This window comes from Drosophila willistoni (genome assembly GCF_018902025.1).
Source record: "Drosophila willistoni isolate 14030-0811.24 chromosome 2L unlocalized genomic scaffold, UCI_dwil_1.1 Seg168, whole genome shotgun sequence".
Lineage (NCBI taxonomy): Eukaryota > Metazoa > Arthropoda > Insecta > Diptera > Drosophilidae > Drosophila > Drosophila willistoni.
Window position 1 is genome coordinate 10,371,849 of NW_025814047.1, and position 23,593 is coordinate 10,395,441.

General features: G+C 36.2%; 2 protein-coding genes across 4 annotated transcripts; one reads left to right on the top strand and one right to left on the bottom strand.

Moving 5' to 3' along the window:
• Window positions 1-6,763: 6,763 nt before the first annotated feature.
• On the bottom strand, window positions 6,764-8,186 carry LOC6652205 (MOB kinase activator-like 4). Of its 3 annotated transcripts, XM_047009896.1 has the most exons (4): window positions 8,093-8,186; window positions 7,886-8,027; window positions 7,433-7,806; window positions 6,764-7,389 (listed from the first exon to the last, which is right to left on the bottom strand). In XM_047009896.1, the coding sequence occupies exons 2-4, from the start codon at window positions 7,943-7,945 to the stop codon at window positions 7,137-7,139; spliced, it is 687 nt and encodes a 228-aa protein (XP_046865852.1). In that variant the 5' UTR covers window positions 7,946-8,027; window positions 8,093-8,186; the 3' UTR covers window positions 6,764-7,136. The 3 variants fall into 3 exon arrangements, with proteins under 3 accessions (XP_046865852.1, XP_046865851.1, XP_002074573.1); XM_047009895.1 differs by having other exon boundaries at window positions 7,886-8,186; XM_002074537.3 differs by having other exon boundaries at window positions 6,764-7,377; window positions 7,886-8,185.
• A 2,912-nt stretch (window positions 8,187-11,098) lies between these two features.
• On the top strand, window positions 11,099-21,679 carry LOC6652255 (ras-related protein Rab-2A). The gene is made up of 3 exons (XM_002074536.4): window positions 11,099-11,308; window positions 20,672-20,831; window positions 20,895-21,679. The coding sequence occupies exons 1-3, from the start codon at window positions 11,263-11,265 to the stop codon at window positions 21,328-21,330; spliced, it is 642 nt and encodes a 213-aa protein (XP_002074572.1). The 5' UTR covers window positions 11,099-11,262; the 3' UTR covers window positions 21,331-21,679.
• Window positions 21,680-23,593: the final 1,914 nt, after the last annotated feature.

Consider the following 23,593-nt stretch of genomic DNA (forward strand, 5'->3'; position numbering starts at 1 on the left):
AGTTAGAAGAACAACGACTAAGGGATAAAGGTATTAAAGGATGTATACTCCGTCTACATGGTACCGACAGATTCACCTGAGCTAATAACTCAGGCGAGTCGATATCACCAATTAGGAGCTTGTGCATAAAAATGACACCAAGCATAATTCTACGGTTAGTTAAGGAAGGAAGGTTAATCCAAAGAAGTCTACTAGAATACGAAGGCAAATTGACATTGCGATCCGAGCTTAAGCCACGAAATAGGAAGAACTGTTTTTGAACGGACACAAGTCTAGTCTAGTGCGACTCATATTAATGTGACCAAATGCAAGATCCATACTCTAAAATAGGACGGACAAGCGAAGTAAAAAAAACTCATAGCCTTTGCGACCGTGGTGGAAATATGGGTGTTAAAATTTAACTTATGGTCCATAAGTACGCCCAAATCATTGTTATTATTTAGACGTTCTAAAGGACTATTGTTTAGAAAATAAGTGACCAGTTAAGGAGAATTACGAAAAAAAGGCATTACTTTACATTTGGTAGTGTTAAGATTTAATAGATTAAACTGTTTCCAGGATTGAAAGTTTTTAAGATCAGCTTGTAGCCGACTAAATGAATCTGTATCTTTATAAGTAAGACAAAGCTTGACATCGTCAGCATACATAAGCACACGCGAATGAACAATGACTGATGGAAGATCGTTAATGAATAATGTGAAAAGCAGAGGGCCAAGATAACTACCTTGAGGTACTCCAGATGTCACAGGAATAGAATTGGAAAAAGAAGACTTAAAAAGTACCTTCTGTTTTCTATTCGTTAAATATTCTCGAACCCAAGAAAGGAAAAGAGGTGGAAACCCAATATCGTTCAGTTTACAGAGTAATAGAATACGATTAACAAAATCAAAGGCTTTGCTGAAGTCAGTGGATATGACATCAGTTTGTTTAGCATTTTTGAACCCCTTGATAATTATAGTGATAAATTCTAAAAGGTTAGTGGTTGTAGATCTACGTTTCACAAACAATGTTGCAATTGCGAAGATAGCGGCTTCGGACTTTTTGCCATTCTTATGCAGAGGAATGATATACGACTCCTTCCAAATAGATGGAAAAGAGGAAGATTCGACAGACAATAAAAACAATTTTAAAATGTGTTTACATAATGCGTTTGCACAGAACCTGAGTATACATCCAGGTAGACCACTTGGCCCCAAAGAATAAACTGGTTTAACTAGTTTTAAGTTCGCTTAAAAGAGAACTTTCATCAATTACTGGATTGTAAATGCAATTCGCATTTTTTAAATGATAAGGGGACGGAGTTGCTCGATATTCCGTTGAGGAATAAGTTGTTTTGAAAAAATACGCAAACATTTTGGCAATTGACTGATCAGTACTCGCTTTCTTATTTTGAAACAGCGAACAGCTGAGTTCATATCTCTACAATTGTAAAGATAGGACCAATCGGTAGTAGTAATGTTTTCATTAAGGCTGGCAAAGTCAGTCTTACGAAAGCACCTAGTTAGAGGTAACTCATTTGAACCAAGTAATGGTGATAGCGAGCGCAGATTAATTTTTAAATTTAATGTAGGATGAAATTTGTCTTCGGGAAGAACAAACGGTTCGATCCTAGAAACATCGCAATAAGCAGAATCCAATACAAAAATAAGATCTAACGATTTCCCATTAGAATTTAAGGTGGAAAACAGTGACTTTGATCAATGTCTTAGTTTTTTCCTATGCTAAGATTGTAGGCCGTTCTTTCGCAAACATTAGACTTTTTAGATAAAACGTTTTTCCACTTTGATGGCTAAGGAAAGAGTTACCAAAAAAGTTACAAGGGTATACAAATTTTGACGCGGTCGAAGTCAGCCCCGGCTCTCTGGTTTTTAGAATTACTTATCACAGAAAAAATATTTATAAATTAAAGATTTTTTTTTTAACGATTAATATATTTGTTGAATCTAATTTTAAATTAGACCCTAACAACAAGTTTGAGATATTTTTCTTCATCTAGTACTTAAGCTAAATCCTGGGGATCACTTATTATTGTGTTGGTCTGTCATTTCTTTTAAGACGAGTTGTATTATTAGTTCGGATAAGGGAATTGGTTAGAGCATTTGGATGTGCATCCAGTTTTGCAGAATACTTTAGTTGTTGACTACATATTTCAGATATTATGCTAGGTATATTTAGATCATTTTGAATGTTGTCGTTCATTGTTAATTGATCTTAAAATCTTCGACTGCGTCCTTTGTATGATGTCGACATTACTGATACTTGCGTTTCCCCATAGTACGGCACCGCAAGTCTCAGTACGGAGTTGTATAGGAGGACTTTATACTCCAGACGTAGGGGAGTGAGCATTGATGATCCAATTAATCCGCTTTCAGTTTACGCTGTGATTTTTTTGCTCCAATGTGCTTGCGGCAAATTTGCCTTCTGTCTAGGTGGATGCCAAGGTAAGTGCCATCATCGGCTTGAGGAACTGCTACGTTGTTTAGCATTAGAGCTGGAAATAAATGTAACATGTTTGCATTTCTGCTCGTTGACCCTGATACGCCAGGTTGCTAGCCATTCCTCTACCACCTTGAGGTGTTTCTCTAATTTTGCAGAGGCTTGTATTGGGCATTTAGATCTGCTGAGGATTGCCGTGTCATCGGCAAAAGTGGACGTTGTAAGTCCTTAACTCGTTGGTAAGTCTGCTGTGTACAGCAGGTAGAGCAATGGGCCGAGTACACTGTATTGCGGTACACCAGCTTTGATTTCAAAGTCAGCCGAGACGGAGCCATTACATCTTACAGCGAATTTCCTACTGTAAAGATAAGATTTAATGAGTTTGTGGATGTACTGTGGGAGTTTTTGAACATCAGACCTTCCAGCCAAACTCTATCGAAAGCCTGGGCAACATCGAAAAAAACATTCGCACAGTATTCTTTTAGTTCGAGTGCTGGTCGTATTTCGAATGCTAGACGATTGACTTGTTCAATTGTCCCATGTTTTTCATGGAAGCCGAACTGGTGTGAAGAGATTGTATTCTCCAATGCCAGAAATGAGTTTAGTCGGATCTGCAGGACCTTTTCAAAAAGCTTTGAATGACATGGCAGCAAACTAATTGGCCTATAGGATGATGGCTGGGTTTTGTCCTTTCTCACTTTACGATTCATGATGGTAGTGGACATTTTCCACACTCTTGGGAAGTAGCCAATTCTTATTATATGATGATAGGGAGTTCTAGGAACATTTTCGGTATGATTAGGTCATGGCTACGGGCTTTTTTCGGCTTTATGTGGTTTTTAATAACTGCAGTGATCTCGTCCGATTGGAGTTCCGAGTACTCACTATCCGTTAATGTGCTTGAAGGGGGAAGTACAGATGAGTTTGATGTTGGATTTGACTGGAAAACCATTTTAAGATGTGTGGCAAATACTGATGCCCTCTCTTCGTCACTGCGGGCCCATCCACCAGTTGGACTCCTTATCGGTGAAATTGTCTCTGTAGGAGCGCTTAAAGTTGGGTGGGCTTTCCACAGGTTAGTGCTGCTTGGACTGAGCTTTTCTATGTATTTCAGCTTTCCTCTTGTCTTAACGCCTTGAAGAGGTTTCGATTGGCATGCCTTAGCCGAAGTTTTGCAGCTGGTGAGCGAGTAGTCTGCCATTTTCTGGAGTAGAGACGCACATTTCAATGCCCTCTGCAGCATCCAGTTTCGGCGAACAGTCAATGTGGGAACTCATATACATTTTCGATTTAAATCTAGCAGTGTATCCGCAGTGAATCAAATACGCAGAATTCTCTTGGTTACTGCGAAATCAATCAAGCCACAGTGGATCTGTGGGCCAATAAGTAGGCCTACCCGGTGAGACGCAATCCATCTTATTGAGTGGGTTGACTATTGTGTTGTACAACTGCTTGCCTTTAGGATTTACCAGGTGAGATCCCCAGTGCGTATGATTGTTATTTTTTAATTATGTGAGATCAATAGGGCCTCTAAACCACTTGGAGTTTGCTGGCCAAGCTCTGGTGCGCTAGGTTGCGGATTCTGTAGATGGTGGAGTGACGGGAACTCATTCGCGGGCTCCGTCTGTCCAGTTCGGAGCACACTAGCGAAGGATACACTAGGACTGGTTGTAGCAGGCATGTTGTATGATCTAACAGCCTTAGCGAAGAATACCTCCGGTGTAGTTTTGGAGGCGTTGAAAATGATTTTTGGTCCAGCTGGGGGTTTGCGCCCGTTTAGGTGTGATTTAAGATCCTTGAAGACAGGACATCCTCTGTAGTTGGCCGCGTGGTTCCCTCCACAGTTGCTGCATAGTCTTAGTGCGACGTTGTTTCTGTCCTTGGTGCAAATGCCATCTTCATGATGTTCGCCGCAGCCACCACACACTGACCTAAGATTGCAATTGTTAGAGGTGTGGTTGTATTCCTGGCAGTTTTTACACTGCGGTGGTTGGTATCTCTTATGGGGCTCCTCTACGGTGATTCTTCTGCGCAATAGGAGCTGTAGGTTGTAGACTGGGTGCACTTCATTTGGCTACGACCGCTTTGCATCTGGTTGGAGCTCGATTTTAAAGAGCGACTGTCGAACTTTGTTCCTGTTGACAACGGACTTGACCGCAAACCCTTTTTCGGCCAATGCGTCTGCTATTTCTTGAGTAGGGACCAATGGCTCAATCCCCTTCAACACAACCTGGAGCCCTTTACTGGTTTTTAGTTGGTAGGTATAGAAGTTGATGTTAGCATTACGGAAGTAGTGCTACTCGTTCATTTGGTTCGGTTATTTTCGGCGTATTGCCACTTTTTTTCTTTTGCGGGCTTAGCTTCCGCTTAGTTATTTTAATATATCTATCCATTCCAGTTTGGACAGAAGGCGTTGGGCTTATTATTGTGGCTGACTCTGGGCGACTTGTCGTTGACGGCTTGGGGCAGGTCAATACTTCAGCAGACGTTGCAGTAGTTGCTGTCAACGAGCTGACGGTGCTGGTCGGTGCAATCGGTGACCGAGTTATCAATATTGATGGAGAAGCACATTGCTCTTCCCACGGCAAATTGCTGTTGGTTGCTGAGTGGCTTGCATTTTCGATATAATGCATGATGGTGGATATAAAACCTCAGATCCCAAAATTTGAATCTGATCGGATAAGACTGCAAAGGTATAAAAACTTAGTTAGCTTCTTTGATATTTGATTTTAAAATTAAGACATAAATTAACAATTAGTCCCAGTTACTTATTTTGTTTGAAAATTTATTTTTTCATTTTTCACTAATTGCGTCCAAGCTTTTTGCGATTTAAATGGTCTGAAATATATTCATAAATTTAAAAAGTTTAAAGATAAATTTATTTTATTTTTAATATAGGTTCAGTTGTTACAGATAGCAACGTAGTATCCCATTTTTTTATTTCGCCTTAACCTTAAGTTTCTATTATTTGTGATTGGAAATGCCTTGTCTCTGCTTTAAAAACTAATTTTATAATATTCGCTGCATACTTGAATTCGACGAAAATGACAAACTAATAGAACAAATGTTAAATTAATCACAATTAAATGTTTTTATAGTTGCCCTGAAGATGACCACCGATCAGTGGTCGAAACAAATCGGAGAAGAATATAAGAACAAACTGTTTTTATACCCTTGCAGAGGGTATTATAAAATTGGTCAGATGTTTGTAACGCACAGAAGGAGACGTTTCCGACACCATAAAGTATATATATTCTTGATCAGCATGAGAAGCTGAGTTGATATAGCCATGTCCGTCTGTCCGTCCGTCTGTGCGAATGCGTTTTACTCAGCCGTCTTAAGAGCTATCGGGCTGAAATTTTTTTCGGGGTTTTTTATTACCCGGGAAAAATAAAGTACGAAAACCATCAGGATCGGACCACTATATCATATAGCCCTAGAAGAACTAGAAGAAACATTTTCATAAAAATCGGAGTATGCTATGAAATTTACATATGTGATAATATTGGATATAAAACCCCAGATCCCAAAATTTGAATGTGATCGGATAAATATAACACAAGTTACAGTCAATATAATAATCGGCTCTGCTCTCAGCTCTGCCGGCAGCGCTGCTTGCTGTCTACTACGTCTTTCGTCATCAACAGAGTACATGCATACACACACAGACGCAACGCTACATGAACGGTATGTGTATGCGTGCGTTGCTTTGCTTTGGGATTGAGGGAAGAAGAAGAACAAATTGTAAAATAGAGAGTAAAATTGTTTTGTTTGTATATTGATGAATTGAGTTGCAGAAAACAAATTTTGAACATGTAAAATTATTATTACCAAGGACTGCAAGGTTATATAAACTTCGGCATAGCCGATGTTAGCTTCTTTGATATTTGATTTTGTTCTTATTCACCCAACAATTTGACCTCGAGCCGGCAAAACATACAACATACAACAAACTTGAAAAAAATTTAAATATTCATAAGTTTTATTTTCATTCTTCAACTTTGCTAAAGAACTGTTAAATCAAACCTTCAAAACTTGTTTTTTTTGTCATCTCAAAACATTTAAAAGTTCGAAATATTTTAATTATTGTAAAAACTACTTTGTTTTTTTTGGATGCACAAACTTCGATTTTTATATGTACATATTAGGCAAGATATGACATTTAAGCAACTTTTTTTAATCATCTAATGGGTATATTTTTTGTTTATGAGATATCAATGCATAGAAACACAGAAGTGGTGCAACGTAATTTATTTAATGGTTATGGTCTGCAATTATCTCTTTTTGTTACATAATAGATTTGGATTCCAATCAAAACAAAAATTAATAAATTGTTCATATCTTTGACTAAAAGGCTTTATTACCATATATGCAATGTTTAATGTCAATAAAGTCGAGTTAATATAACGACAAAAATTTAAGGAGAGTCATTTGTTGTCAAGAGACACTACATAGCATTGATCTGTAAGTTTCTTTTTGACTGGACTCTGAGTGTCTACACATAATTTATTTGAAATTAGAAGTTTAATATAATTAATAATTTATCTTATGGGGAATCTATTTATATAACCTTTTATCTTTCTGACTGACGCCAAAAGTAAACTATTATGCAAGCTCCATATAATATATAGAAATACATATATGTAGGTTTTGTGTTTTAATGAATTGTAGTATTTTCTTCAGTGACTGCTGGTAATTGTTTAGGCTTCACTCTCACCAGGACCTGTATTCTCGTTCCCTTCATTGATGGGCACAATTAGATTTTCCTTCGACATAAGATTATATTTTGTGACAAAATGCGTAAATCGGTGGCATAAAAATGTCTCGGTTTCAAATTCATCAAAAATGCGACGATGGTGAAAATATGCATGGGAAAAAATTCGATACACACGCCGGCAGACCGACCCTAATTTCGTTACCGATGAGTCCTTGATGGATACTCTGAAAAATTGACTTCGTATGCATTATGCGAATTTTCAGTTGTTATTGCCCATACCTGCTTGGAAAATATTTGTTGCTGTTGAGTAGACAAGCAGCTCCATCTAGGGTATGCCTGGTGTAATCAATCGCTGGACATTCTTTTGGCGTTTTATGAGCAGCACACAAAAAAATCCACTGATCGGTGGCTGTCATCTGTGTGCATGTTGTGGGTGAACATTCTTTCTGCAAGCGAACCGCCAATCCATTTAGCTCCATGCAGAATTGACGTAAGTGCTCATATTTCCAAACACCTTCATCTTGGGCCTCGGGCATCGTTAAAATTATCTCCACATTGCTAGGATCCCGTTTAATCATCTGCTGTATGAACTGCTGCACCGCCAGAGTGCTGTCCATTTCCTCCAGAGGCTCATCAGGCCAGCGACAGAAATCCTAAAAGAAATTAAAATTTGTACAACGCGATTGTCGACAGGCTCATGAAACGAGCTTCAAAGCCTAGGTATATGTATACCTTAGACTTAGTTCCCGGTCGGTTTCTGCGCAATATTGTCGATCCATCAGCCATCTTCATCTTCGTATCTCACTGATCTGTATTTTCTTATCCCGTCGTATCCTTTCAGACAAAAGAAAATCAGGAATTCAACTTGCTAAAACTGAAAGGAAAGCTACTTTGAACACCCAGTTAATATATTGTAGCTAGTGTACAGTTCAGTTTTACTTTTGAATCAATTTTATTTTATGTTTGCTCATTGCATTGTTAACCGAAAAAACAAAGAAAAACGTCGCTATTTTTGGGCGAGAAAATTCTTGACATATATCGATATCGATTTTCATTATTAGATCAGAGCATTTTTCAGCACTAGATATGGCTATATTGTTATCGATACAGAGTCACCGGAATATAAAATACCCGATTCCCACTGGCAACCATCCACCATCTCTTTTGGGGGATGGTGCAAAAGGCACGATTACAACTCGATCCATCTCTGAGGAATGCTTAATATTAACGGCGGATGTAAAACAACGATTCCCACTGGCATTATCCACCAGAAGGTATCAGTATTAAATTTGAGGAAAGGTTTTTGAATGAATATGGTTTTGAATACTTGTGCAACCCCAATTCATTACTACTTCAAGTCAATCTGAAATGAAAGTAAGTAAGGCAGAAAACTGTAACTTTAATCAATTGTGATTAGCGAATGAATTTTTTTTGGTAAAAGGGCCTCCGTGTGAATTTTGCACAAAATCCCCCTTGACCTCCGGTAAGGCCCTCTGTACATATGTATGTCTATATGCGTATGGCCTATCCTCATCCTCATCCTTCCAGCTAAATTGAACATATATATTTTGTTTTCGAACGTACAACAAATACAAATAGTTTTATATTCGAAAGTGCATCGGTATTATCTCAATTGTTTATATATTTAGTTTTACTATTTTTCCACTTTATACAATACTGCAGAGGGGTTTTAAATACATATGTACGTACATACATACATACAGTGATGAACAAAATTTTTGGCACAGTAAGCTTTTTTAACTTTGACCCTTGGAATAAAAATGAGTCGCAAAAAGTATATTAGACAAGGAGATTAAAGTTTTTATTATACATAAACAAAGAACTTATTTTAAAAACTTAAACATAGTATTACTAAAAAACCAAAAAAACTAAAAAATAAGGCATATTTCGATGAACACAATTATTGGCACACTAGGCTTTCTATATTAAATTTTTAGTATTATGACCGATTGGGCTACTCTTTTTTTGTTGGAAATATGGCAGCCTGGGTATCCCGTATAAATTTAAAATTTTGGTATTTAAAATTTGGCAAATTAGAATTTGGAAATATAAAGTTGTATTGGGATTGTTTTGCTGTTTGCTGCCAATATGCCATCGAAACAAAACGAAAGCACCGTAGCGTAGAGGAAAATAAACCTGCATTTACATAATCAAGGGAAATCGTATGCGGAAATAGGCGAAATCATGGAAAGAAGGCGTTTCACAATGGATAGTGTGTCAGTTGTAGCCCTGGCTTTAACCTTTGAAGCGGCTACAATATGACTTGGAATGTAGCATAGAATGTTGAGATTGCAGGAAAATTAGCATCTTTGCCATAATAACATGTTTATGAATAAATGTTGAAAACTGTCATCAATTGAGGTCCTACATAAGGAGGGGTATTGGGATAGAAAGCTCAGAAAATAAATCTAAGTGAAACTAACTTCACAGTGTCTCTAAGTAAAATAAAATAAAAAGTAAAGAAGTGCCACTAATATAAAATGATGAGTGTCTACTCACTCACAAAAATATTATTATATAGAGGACTCTCCGACATAATATATTATGATGAGGTTCAATTTAATTGGAACGCTACTGTCGGATGCCTTTAAGATTTATGTACCTATACACACTTTTACAAGTCTAGTGCTGACAGTGGGAATCGCTATTTCACATCCACCGTTCATCTTAACCGTTGCTCGTTCGTTTCGGAATCGGGCTTTGAAAATATCAGAAAGCCACACAATCAGCGATGCCAAGTCTACGTATTTGTACGTAGATCTACGTATTTCGAAGGAGATCTACGTACGAAGAGACTAAAACAACGTACTTTTAAAAAATATTGTAAAATAATTTTAAAACCCAAAATTTTTGGATATTATCAATATATTATTAAATAAATTAAATAAAAAAGATGATATGATTTATATTGGGTTAGCACACTTAATTCCGTTTTCGATATGTTTACGTTTTTTCAATGGGTTAGCAGCGCTAAATTGCAAAAAGATTGGCAGCGCTTACTTCAGAATTTGTGCTTGAAATTGGAGGTAAAAAATTAATGTGAAAAATGGAAATTTTAACAAGTGACTCCGACGAAGAAGCAAACGTAACTCCAACCAAGAAAAGGAAAGTCCTCTACGACGCGAAGTACTCAGTAGACAAATAACAGAAACAAATTAGACACGGAGACTATAAAGGGATGGCTTCACACCAAAAGTGGATTAAAGGAAAACTTAGAGCCTTCTGACAAACACCTAAAATATTTTAATCAAAACATGTATACATTTTTGCAAAACATGTACATAAATTAATATGTATAATTTAAACAATGTAATTTGCTTTCTAAAACGACAAATGAAATTAATAACAACGAAGTACAATACAGTTAATTTAAAAATTTAATGGTTTATTAATTTTTTTTTATTGTTTTTAAGCTTTAAAAAAAAGTACGTAGATCTACGTATTTCCGCAAAATTGTGCTACGTAAAAATACGTAGATTTTGGAGCCTGGCTACGTATTTCTCAAATTTTGACTTGGCAACGCTGCACACAATTCCAAATTTTTGAATGTTGAAGAAACCATCGACGAATTTTTCAGCTCTAGCGAAGCAGAACAATTTGTTCGATGTTGTCATCCATTGGTTTCAAACCAATGGTTTGACGTTGGCATGAAATAATGGTAGTCGAAAAAATAATGAATCAAAGTAAAATTTGGTAAATGTTTACTTAAACGACTAGAAGCTAAAAATCTCTTAAGATACAATTTAATAACAAGCGATAGGTTAGAGCTGTATCGACATCCGGATTTTACAAAATAGGGCTTAAACTTAGCCGCTAAGATAAACTTAGTTAAAACTATAAAAGATTTTTACCAAACTATGCTACAACAAAAAGCTAAAAGTCTGGCAACAAGGAAAAACATAGATTCGATAAAACTGATGAAAAAATTGTTTATCGCACTCTGCCAGTGCCATAAATGAATTACTCAGCTCTAGCCTCCAGTCAAGCATATTTGGAAGAAAAGTTGTGAGGAATTGCGTTTTAATTGTCCAACAAGATACTAAGAAGAAGTCTTTTGTGCTTAGACCAAACAAAGACATTGGCTGAAAATGTCTTATGCTTATTTGTTTAAATACATCATCATTGGCGATACTGGTGAGTATTAACCGTCTTTCATTCCATTTTGAAATGTAACATATGTATGTACATACATATGTACATATGTTCATACGTAGAAATATTATAAATCGCATGTTAAAGATTATATGCATTTATGATATTAGACAACGTCTAAAGTGTATTATGAACTGCGCAGTGCTATGCAGTTCAACTCGTTCAGTGAATGTATAATTCAGCTAGCAGCTGCCTCGTAAAAAGTCGGCCACCTGTCAAAGATGAAAAATCAATAAAACCATATCATTGTACAGTTGTGAACCGACCCGTTATTTTTTCAAATGACTGGTCTCGGTGTTCAAGTTGCCGTCCTGAGTTAGCGACCAGCTGGTAAGGACCTCAAGTGTCACTTTACTAAAGGTGCTTTCTTGGGCGTTCACATGCTTTTATCAGCAAGCAAAGCAAAGTTACACGCTAACACCGGATTACCAATATATGTATGTATGTATAAATGTACGTACATATGTACAGTATGTCCAATAATTGTTTGCAAAATGAAAAAAGTCCCACAAGTTTAACTTCCACATCGAAAAGCGAAAAAGGAGGGCTTTGTGTCAAATTTTTTTTTATCAACTATTATTACCATAGGTATAAACTATAGGAAAGTAAAAAAAATTCAAGAATTTGAAGAAACACGTTAAAGAAATACAAAAATCAGCGCAGAGGCAATTTTTAATCTGTCTATTGTTTGCAACATGCAAAATGTTGAAACATGGGATAAATCTGTTTTTGAGACAGGGCGTCGTTTCGCTACCCTCTTCTTGGCCACAAATTCTCAATGGGATTGAGATCCGGACTCTGTACGCCCCCACACAAAAGTGACTTATGCTTTGGATCTTTGTCTTGATACAGCTTGTATTTTAGTTTGCTGGTGTTTTCAGGATCCTCAAAGCCAAAATTCGCATTTGTTGTGAATTCCTTCTTTAAAATGTCCAAATAATACTCTGTAGTCATTATTTCGTGGAAAATGCACAGATCTTTAACGCTATTCGAGGAAATACAGCCCCAAATCATAACTGAAAGTTTCCCAAATTTTACGGTAAGGACAATATTTGTGTTCTGAAGGGCTGTTTTCAGCTTGCGCCAACCTTTATCAGGGCCATTGTTGTAGTACAACATGATTTTAGTTTCGTCGCAGAATATAACGTCGCTCCAGTACTCTGGAGGCTTTTCAGCGTTCAATATTACAAAGTTTAGTTTATTTCAATAATAGTACCTAACTATGAGTTGGGGTTGAGTACTTTTCTCAGTCTCAGGGCATTCGGCTTTAGCTTTATTTGAATATCCTTAGCCAACCTCTATGAGGCTTGTATCCATTTTATTTTCCTTCACTTATAGAATATGGGAACAATCTCTTCAAGAAAGCTTTCTTGGTGTGCTCTTAGAACGGTGTATTCGTGACGAAGGCTGATGTATATATATATATATATATGAATGCACACATACAATTGGTTTGCAAAGGGCATGGGGAAAGAAGAAGACTTTAAAGGTTTTGTTTGCGTATTGATAAATTCAATTACAAAAAAAGAATTTCGAGCATGTAAAAATATTATTGCCAAGGACTGCAAGGGTAATTTAACTTTGGCATAGCTAAAGTTAGCTTCTTTCATATTTATACCCTTGCAAAAAGGGTATATTAATTTTGGTCAGAAGTGTGCAACGCATAGAAGCATCTCCAACCATATAAAGTATATATATATTCTTGATCAGCACGTCCGTTTGGATCAACGCAAAGTCCTCCTAGACCGTAAGAGCTACAGAGGTGCATGTAGGCTTATATATACTGCACAAGGTTGTATATCACGGATTCAGCCGGTTTGGACCACTTTATCATATAGCTCCGATACAAACGGCAAACAGTGACTTTTCTCAATAACGTTATTTTCTGAGCTATTGTCGAGAAATTTTATAGTAGTAAGTTTAGAACACCTATAAATGACTGTGCCAAATGCAATCATAGATCGGGTTACTACCTCATGGAAATAAGTATACATATGTGCAAGACAATTTTTGGAAAAAAATTATATTTCAAATGAAAGAAAATAAAAGAAAAAAAAAACCATAACAAAAATGCATTTTTTTTTCAACTCATAAAAATATTGAAAGAAAAAAAAAATCTTCTTAGGAAAAAATGATATGTGCATATTTCACTTTTGGCGAAATTCTAGCCGACTTCAATGATTTCAACTAATCTATTTATGATTAGTAATTAATATGATGGCCTTTTACTTGAATAACCTTGTTTAGGCGACTGTGCATTGAGTCTACCAATTTCTCCAGAGTGGATTTGCTAATTTTTTCCCACTCAGCGAGCAAAGCTTGCTTAAGGTACACTAATGAGTCAAATTGACGTCCATTGGCCGTTAAAATGACCCAAATGTCTTCAATTGGATTAAGGTCTGGGCTTAAAGCTGGCCACTCTAAAACATCAATATTACGTGAGGAAAAAACTCTTTTGTAGACTTTGCCGTGTGTGTTGGAGCATTGTCCTGTTGAAAAATCATATCGTCAGGATAAAAATTTTCCGAAAAATCAATGAGCTCTATATCAAGAAGTTTAATATACATTTCCGCATTTGTTTTTGTCGGAATAAAGCATATTCGGGACTTTCCGGCATATCCAAAAGCAGCCCATACCATTAAAGACCCTCCTCCGAAGTTGCGTTGGTGACGCGTTTGCCGTGGCAGTCGATTATCTCGCCAATACTTGTGGCACCCATCTGGACCGTCAAAATTAAATTTTTTCTCGTCTGAAAAAATTACATTTCGGAACTCGTGAGTACAAAATTTGTATTTTTCGGCAAACGACAAACGGGCCTTAAGGTGGCGTGGTAGTAGCTTCGGGACAGGCTCTCGCAAAGCATATAAAATGTTTTTGTTTTCGGAAATTATTTGGTTGACCCGTCTCCTGGACACGTTGAGATTCAGATGACTGCAAATTTCGCTGCAGGACATCTCCTTTTTGGCAGCAAGACCCCAAATTTCCCGTTTACAGCGTTCTTGGATGGTCGTCGGTCGGCCGGTACGCTTGATTTTACCATAATTGGTGATATTTTTGCAAAAGTTTGCTATGGTGTTTTTATGACGATTCACTCGGGAAGCAATTTCTGCAATTCTGCACGTGGCATCCTAAAGGCAATTTAACAACAATATAATAATTTCCAGTTGCCCACGTGATTAAAAAATCAACCAAAAGGAGGTTTACTTACGTTTTTCATTATAAAAAAAAGATAAAAAGACCTGCGAAACTTTTTTATGTGACCGCAATCGCTGCCAAATACCGATTGCACATATACATCTTTCCTATCAAAAGTAGTATGATGCCATACAAAACGGTGATAACGGTACCGCAAACGGTGGCGAAAGAAGAATTTTACAAGAACATTCTTGCAGTAGGCCCAAATATAAAATATAAATATATATATGTGCGTTCCAGAAATAATTGTTTGATTAGTTTTAATTAAGATATAAACAAAAAACATTGTGCACATATACTTATTCCCATGAGGTATCATATAGCTCCCATAAGAACGATCGGTCGAAAACAGTGACTTTTGTCAATAACTTCGTTACTTTTAATTAAACATAGCTATTAATGACTGTGCTAAATATGATCAAGATCGAGTGACCATATCATATAGCTCCCGTAGGAACAATCGGTGGAAAACAGTGATAAAACGGTTTTCCACTTTGAAGGCCATATTTAAGGGCCCCGCCCCTCTGTTTTTTTTTTAATTTTCGTGTATTTTTATCTTGGAGCAAAATGCAAAGAAATTTGTAAGTTAGAAATAAATTTTTTCACTTATAGTATTTTTAAAAAATAAATCTTATCAAATTATTTTTATCTGAACAACTTAATTAGTATTAACATTAGTGTATTTTTCATGACCGCCAGTATACATACCAGAAATCTGCAAAATTCACTTTTTTCTTGATTTACTCATACGGTAAAATTCTCACTCAACTCCACTCAATGAACGAAGGTCAGTGATGAATGAAAATCAGCTCATGCTGATGAGCATACGAATTGCGTATATTCACAGCCTTCGGTACACATTTGACCGAATAATCGTGCCACTCGGCTCAACCGATGAAACATTCATATGTACACGAACTCACTGTTGAGTTTATTCATGGTCAATGTGCTACCTAACTTTTGGGCGTATGTTGTTTCAGCTCAACATTGATTTAAATCAACGCATATGAGTTTGTTCATGTGCTAAGTCAAGAAATCAAAATATGTATATTTTATAAAGATTATATTTTTTTTAAAATACGCTTCGCTGTGCCCCCGCCTTATTAGGAATCTTTTCCCAGTTTGCCCCCACCTCCACTATTTTAACCAAACGCATTAAATTGTTTCGATTGCGGAGAAGCTCGTGTAGCTGCGAAATGATGGACCTGCTTACGGAGGTATATATTATAGATCGTGCATTGGCTTCGTCTCTATCATCACCGATAAAGAAAGTTATGTTCACAATCTGGGAACAAACACTTTTTATACCCTTGCAAAAAGGGTATATTAATTTTGGTCAGAAGTGTGCAACGCATAGAAGGAAGCATTTCCGACCATACAAAGTATATATATTTTTGATCAGCACGACGAGACGAGTTCAAATAGCCTTGTCCGTCCGTCCGTTCGTCCGTCCGTCCGTCCGTCTGGATCAACGCAAACTCCTCCTAGACCGTTGGAGCTACAGAGCTGAAATTTTACATGTAGGATTGTATATACTGCAGGCGTTGTATATCTCGGATTCAGCCGGATCGGATCACTACATCATATAGCTCCCATACAAATGGCAAAGTCAGGAACTGTGACTTTTCTTAATAACTTCGTTATTTTCTGAGCTATTGTCATAATATTTAATATTGGTGAGTTAATTACACATTTAAACGACTGTGCCAAATTTGATCAAGATCGGGTGACTATATCATATAGCTCGCATAGGAACGATCTTTCGAAAACAGTGACTTTTGTCAATAACTTCGTTACTTTTGACGCGATTGCTTTCAAATTAAACATTTGTTAGTTTAATATATCTGTTAATGACTGTGCCGAATTTGATAAAGATCGGGTTACTATATCATATAGCTCGCATAGGAACGATCTTTCGAAAACAGTGACTTTTGTCAATAACTTCGTTACTTTTGACGCGATTGCTTTCAAATTAAACATTTGTTAGTTTAATATATCTGTTAATGACTGTGCCGAATTTGATAAAGATCGGGTTACTATATCATATAGCTCCCATAGGAACGATCGGTGGAAAACAGTGACTTTGATCAATATCTTAGTTTTTTCCTATGCTAACATTGTAGGCCGTTCTTTCGCAAACATTAGCCTTTTTAGCTTGAACGTTTTTTCACTTTGATGGCTATAGGTAAGGAAAGAGTTTCCATAAAAATTGCAAGGGTATACAAACTTTGACGCGGTCGAAGTTAGCCTCGGCCCTCTGGTTTTTAACGTAAATTACCTTAAATGTTGGATTATATCGTGTTCTTCGATAATTTCAGCCCCAAAAAATTAGTCACTTCGAAGCAGACATTGTATTTTTAAGTGTTCGCTAGAAAATGTCATATTTCTAGTGTTTCGCCATAAAGCAGGAAACACAATGGCTCTGTTGGCGGGACCAGTAATAACAATTTTACTTTACCACTAAGGCAGCACAAACCAGTCGTTTTACCAGCAAACTTCAATGAGCCACAATGCCACAAACTAATCGATGCAAGCTGTAGTCGATGGTGCAATCATATAGAAAGGCTGCTCGATTCAAATCAATTCTTGAACCATTTCTTCTTGCACTTTGAAGATTATTCCTATGTTCATCTGTACGATAGGCTCGACGATTTCTCGTTTCTAACCTAACCATTTCATAGGCTGTCCTCTGTGCTCTTGTGTTTGAGAAGCACGAATTAATGCCCTTAATCGTTGAATACTAAAGCGCCGCTCTTCTCGTATAATTTCTCCTTGTTCATCGGATAATCTAGGACGTGGCATAATGATTAGATTGCTAATTGGGTTGGTTTGATAATATGGGTTACTAAACACTGCACAAAACACGATATTCGAATTTCTATGTTACTACACAAAACACAATATACCAATTTTTCCTTTAGTTTTGGCCTGGCAAAAATTTTAAATATTAATAATCTGCACGCATACTAAACAAATCAACATACAAAATTTGGTGGTTCTAGCTATGTTAGTTTTCGTGAAAATCAGTTATATTTAATGTGTGTGGAAAATTTGAAATAAACTTGAACACCGTATTTTATGATAAACACCCTTTTTATGGTCTTATTTTAGGACGTAAGAAAAAACGTTACATCCTTTCCAAAATAGCCTAGTTCAGCTCTTAGCTAGTCACGAGTCACATATCCAGCGCTGTAACTTTTCAACGACAATCGAAAAATTTGTTGACTATAAATTATGTAGAATTTATAGATTCGAATTGTACTTCTGGCTAGAATATTAAGCCTAGTGAAAGAAGCCAACCTAACATTAATTTGGTTTTCAACGGCATCACGGCAGAGCAATTTCACCGTATCGTGAGCAAGGTGTTCTGCTCCTTCGAAAATAAGCAGTACACCTCCGCAGTCCTACTGTACGTCAAGCAGGCCTTCGACCGAGTTTAGACCGATGGACTTCTACACAAATTGAAATAACCGCTAACTGCTCCGCACTACATGATCTTAAAATCAGACCTCGCTGAAAAGGAAAAAACAAATTAAATTTATATGTTATGATTAGCTATTAAAAATATTAATAAACTAGAGACCCGGCGAACTTTGTTCCGCCTTAATAATGACATTAAATAAGCAGATTGTGATAATTAACCATTTCAAAGAAATAAAAAATAATATATACATACAAATAATACAGACATTAACCATTATTAAGATATTGATACTTTACCATTCAATGGATTTATCATTTTAATATTAAAATAATATCCATCTTCTCCTTGCCAAAACATCAGTGGGTATTGCAATGCGTCATATGATCGATGAGTTTCAGATATTTGTTGCAGTTGCCCAGTATCGCGACGTGTAAGCATAATATCGCGTTTTTCCAATTGTTCACCAACAATCAGGATGACAACTTCGTCTACTGTTGGAGCATTAAATGTGCGTTCCTGTGTTCCAGATGGTCGTTTATCTGCTTTAATGACAACTTTATAGTCATCAATTGGCATGCGCTCTAACGCACTCTTAAACAACCTGACCAACGCATGATGTTCATGAAGCAGACACTGCAAGTCTTGAATAATTGCTCGTTTCATTCCTGCATTGATCCCTAGGCGTCGATCAAGTTGTTCTTCCATGTTGCCCATGAAATATATTTGTAAAAATTCATTCTGTGTATCTTCGAAAGGTAGTAATGATCCAATTCGATGGTGAATCTGTCCTTGTATCTACAAAATAAAAACCAGACAGTATTAACTGGGTTATAAGCACTTTTTCTGTGGGAGAGTAGAGTTCAGTATAAGCAAATATAATACATACCAATAGATAAAGTAAGTTATTCTTTAACTACATTCTATGTAAGTACAAAAAAAAATACCTTAAAAGTCGGATTAAATCCTCCGTCTTCGATAATGTCTGCCCCAAATGATGTCATTTGGAAACAACTATTGTATTTTCGAGTATTTGCAAGAAAGTGGCGTGATTCTTGTGTTTCGCCACAAAGCAATGAATACAATGACTCATGTGGCGGAGTCAACGCTGGCAATTTCACTTTACCATTAAGGCAGCATAATACAGGCGTTTCTCCGGAAAACTTTAATGCACCACAATACTCGCAAACAACAGTTTTCACATTGTATATTATAGAGCACTACAAAGACATTAAAACAACAGTTGACTTTATTTAAATTGACTGTTTGAAAACGTTTGTATAGGGAAAAGAAATTGGCTGTTTTAAGGGGTTTTCCGACAATTATTTATTGTTTTTAAGATGTATTCTCCTATTCGGGGTGGAGACAAATACAACAAATCAAAAACCATGAAAATTGGTTCAGCAGATCTCGAGTTATAAGTGTTGTAACTAACACGACTTTCTTTTATATACATATATAGATTAAAAACTCAATACTTCATTCCGTTGCCCTTAGTGTCAAAATCCGCTACACAACGTCTTGGCATTGAGCCAGGACTTGACAGCGTTTGACTGGTATTTTCTTCCAGGACTACTGGATTACTTCCCAAAACGTCTTATTTTTTGTTGGTTTTGCAACAGCAACTGCCTGTATAATGTCAGCCAAAAGATGTTCAATAGGGTTTAGGTCTGGTGACCGTGCCGGACACTCCATTACATTTAGAGAATTCTCAGAGAACGCCTGCTTGGCTTTCTTACTGGTGAGCTTTGGGTCGTTGTCCTGTTGAAACCCCCATATAAGTGGCAAACTATCCTCCGCGTTTGGTAGCATCACCGTCTCCAAGGTATTTACATACACATTATGATTCATAATCGAATGACTCACTAAATTAGACCGACACCTTGTTGATAAAAACAGGCCCATATCATGACACTGAATCCGCCATGTTTAACAGTCTTCAGACGTATACTCCAGAGCCTTTTCCACCATACATGACAACATTACTTTCATCAGTCCATAGCACGTGACTACACTTTTAAATAGGCCAATTATCATGATTTTTGGCAAACTTAAGGCGATTGGAAACGAAGACGATTTCTCGGATTCTTCTTGCTGCTTCAGTTTTGGCTTTCATATGCGAGTGTCAGACTTCTGTTTAAAATTGATCGCATTTTGATTAATTATTTTTGAAACTACCAGCCAATTTTCAAACTTAGCGATACGATCTTCCCTCAAAAAAGTGGTGCAAGAGGTGCTATTTTTAGTTTCGCGTATTTTTTGAATATTTGAAGAAAATCCTTGAAAAACTTTGAATACGTTGAATATTATTATAATTTCCTTTAGTAGTAAATATTTTACGTCGAAAAACGTATTCACATGTTTCTTGAACCTTAAAGCTATGAATCCTTTGAACACATAACCTCAGCAAGTGGTGCTATTTTTAAGTTCTGTGCGGTATAAAATATATTTCACAACCTTCCTCCTCGGAGAGCATGAGCTAACAAAAAATACAAACAAAATAAAAATGTGATCAACGTTACGCAAACATGTTTCTAAGGCAAACTTTTGTTTGTGCCAATTATCTAACCATAGATGTATTTAGCAACCCTAAACAATTATGTTTTTGAAAATTTATGAGATGAAGCATTTTGTGCTTCATAAAACAAAAAGAAAACAAAAACAAAAAAATGATAAAAACAAGCACAATAAACAAATCCTTTTTATTTTCTATTATCTATTTCCTTTAGGCGTTGGCAAATCATGCTTGCTTCTTCAATTTACGGATAAGCGATTTCAGCCAGTGCACGATTTAACAATTGGCGTAGAGTTTGGAGCACGCATGATCACCATTGATGGAAAACAAATTAAATTACAAATTTGGGATACAGCTGGACAGGAAGCATTCAGGTTAGTCTTAAGTTTACCCCATTTATATAATCTTTCTATTCTATTATTTTTATTTTTTACCAGATCAATTACGCGCTCTTATTATCGTGGAGCGGCAGGCGCTCTGCTTGTATATGATATTACCAGACGCGAAACTTTCAATCACCTGACTACTTGGTTGGAAGATGCCCGCCAGCACTCAAACTCTAATATGGTGATCATGCTAATAGGCAACAAATCCGATTTGGATTCTAGACGTGAAGTAAAAAAAGAGGAAGGCGAAGCCTTTGCTCGTGAGCATGGTCTGGTCTTCATGGAGACATCGGCGCGCACAGCGGCCAACGTGGAAGAGGCATTTATTAACACAGCTAAGGAGATCTATGAAAAGATTCAAGAAGGTGTCTTCGATATTAACAATGAGGCGAATGGCATAAAAATTGGACAACAACATTCTCCTACAAATCCATCTCTGCCTGGTTCTGGGGGAGCTGCTGGAGCTGCAAATAGTGGTTGTTGCTGAAAGTAAATCGTCAGCCAAATCAACAAGACGAAAATGAGATATAGTACACGTATAGTAGCCGCTCTAAAAAGCTTTTTTATAGAGGGATGGCAATTTTTTATTATTTTCTTATTGGAAAAATAGCAACAAAATAGTATCAAAAACTAAGCCCTTAATAAAATAAACAGATCATTTTTTATATGTAAATTTGTTGTGCGTGATCTAAAAGAAAAAAGCAAAAAATAAACGGTAAACAAATTAAAAAAAAATTAAAAATATATACATTCAACGGTATAATAAATAGTATATAAATTATTTCTCATAAATTATATAGTGATTGTGAATAAAAGCTGTTCTCTCATTGTGGTTAGCTTATTATTATGTTCTTACTTCAAAACTTGTTATACCCTTTCAGAAGGCGTTAAAAAATTGGTCAGATGTTTGTAACGCATAGAAGACGTTTTCGGTCCCATATATATTCCTGATGAGCATGAGAAGCTGAATCGATATAGCCAGGTCCGTTCGTCCGTCGGTGCGTATTTACACAATTAGGAAAAAACTTGATATATATGCTATTAATATCTAGGTGAGATCAAGCATAAAAATAGTCCGGATCGGACCACAATATCATTTAGTGCTATACTTATGAGATAGTTTTGCATGAAAAATATCGTATCGCAAAATTTTAATAATATCGCATAAATACAACACAAGTTATAGCCATTATATATCGGCTTTGCTTAAACGGATAGCGCTGCCAGCTGCCTACTACGTCCTTTCTGGAACTCAGCAGAGCACACACACTACATCCTGTGTGATATCTAAACATACAATGGGCTTGCAAAGGAGATGGAGAATGGCCGAAATAGCCCAATTGATAGATAGTGTGAGAGCTTGAATATTATTGCCAAAAACTGCAAGGGTATATAAACTTCGGTATAGCCGATGTTAGCTTCTTTAATATTTTATTATACAATTGAAAGAGCCAACCTAGTGTACTTCAATTTATAATTTAAAATAAAATTGAAACAACATTAAACATAAAAACAAAATATAGCAATTGTATTTATCCCCAAAAATCCCAAAAATTAATAAACAAACTAATTAATAAAAAAGATAAATGAAGTACACACTTTAAAACTTTTAACATGTTTGCAACATACGATTTTTATTTATTTTATGGCAATGGGTTTTGTCAACTGTTTTAGTTTGTGAAGTTAAATAAAGTAAGTAAGTCGTCTCGCAGACTTGGGTATACCATGCACCAGGTGAAACAAATATTTCGGATTTCAAAATCCAAATGTATTTGGTTACACACGAGTAATCTAGCGCACTACCTTAAGCCGAACTCCGGCCTTATGAATGGCCGATTTCAAAAATATTTGGTAGGTTGGTAAAAATATATATATAAAATTAATTAGTCTGCCAAATTTGATTACGATAGTCAAAAAATTGGGACAGGCAATTGCTCTTTGCAAAATTATGGAGGCAGGAGTGGGCGTTACAAAACATTTAAATAATTATAATCTGCGTGTATACCAAACAAGTCTGCTTACCAAATTTTGTGACTTAAACTTTAATTGTTTTCGAGAAAATTAATTTTATTTAATTATCAGGAGCGAAAGTGAGCGTGTGCTAAATTTTTAAACAGCCTTTTTTAAATAACTGCGCGTCTATTATATAGACGTAGTCGTACAACGCTCAGTACGAACAAGTGGCCCATATGACACCAGGCCCCTTAGTTAAGTTAATGTTACAACCTCTACCCACTCCGGCCTAAGGGCATAGGCGTATTACATATATAAACATAAATTAAACTAAAGAAATAAAAAATATTAACTGTAATAAGATAATAGGTTACATATAAAAAGAAAACAGGATATGTCAAAAAAAACTTTCACTCGTTGCAGAGGACGGACGTGTTTTTTTTGCGCTTATCAACTTTTATTTTTTCTCGCGATTAAATACTTTTACATAACTCTTAAATTATCGGTTTAATTAATAATAATTACAACATCCGAATTTAATTCTCATTTTGCGAATTCTTGCTGTCGTTTTTGTTTAAATTTAAATAAAATCAAAACTTACAACAATACTTGCATTAGCGGTGCTGTTGTTTTGTTTATCTCTTTTGCTTTTGTGTCATTACCGTTTTAACTAACTCTCGCGCTCTTGCGTACAAATTGTTGTTGCATGTGTTCAATTTGACGCGCTCTCCCGCTCTTTCCTATTCTTGATTGATTTGCGCTCTCGTCTTTTGCCTACCCGCGACTCTGTGATACGT

What these genes read in the sequence shown, in the direction of transcription:
- LOC6652255 (XM_002074536.4), top strand. Translation starts at nt 11,263, where the DNA reads ATGTCTTATGCTTATTTGTTTAAATACATCATCATTGGCGATACTG. An exon ending in CATCATCATTGGCGATACTG is followed by an intron (nt 11,309 to 20,671) that starts GTGAGTATTAAC and finishes TATTTCCTTTAG; the next exon opens with GCGTTGGCAAATCATGCTTG. An exon ending in GCTGGACAGGAAGCATTCAG is followed by an intron (nt 20,832 to 20,894) that starts GTTAGTCTTAAG and finishes ATTTTTTACCAG; the next exon opens with ATCAATTACGCGCTCTTATT.
- LOC6652205 (XM_047009896.1), bottom strand. Translation starts at nt 7,945, where the DNA reads ATGAAGATGGCTGATGGATCGACAATATTGCGCAGAAACCGACCGGGA. An exon ending in GACCGGGAACTAAGTCTAAG is followed by an intron (nt 7,807 to 7,885) that starts GTATACATATAC and finishes AATTTCTTTTAG; the next exon opens with GATTTCTGTCGCTGGCCTGA. An exon ending in AACAAATATTTTCCAAGCAG is followed by an intron (nt 7,390 to 7,432) that starts GTATGGGCAATA and finishes ATGCATACGAAG; the next exon opens with TCAATTTTTCAGAGTATCCA.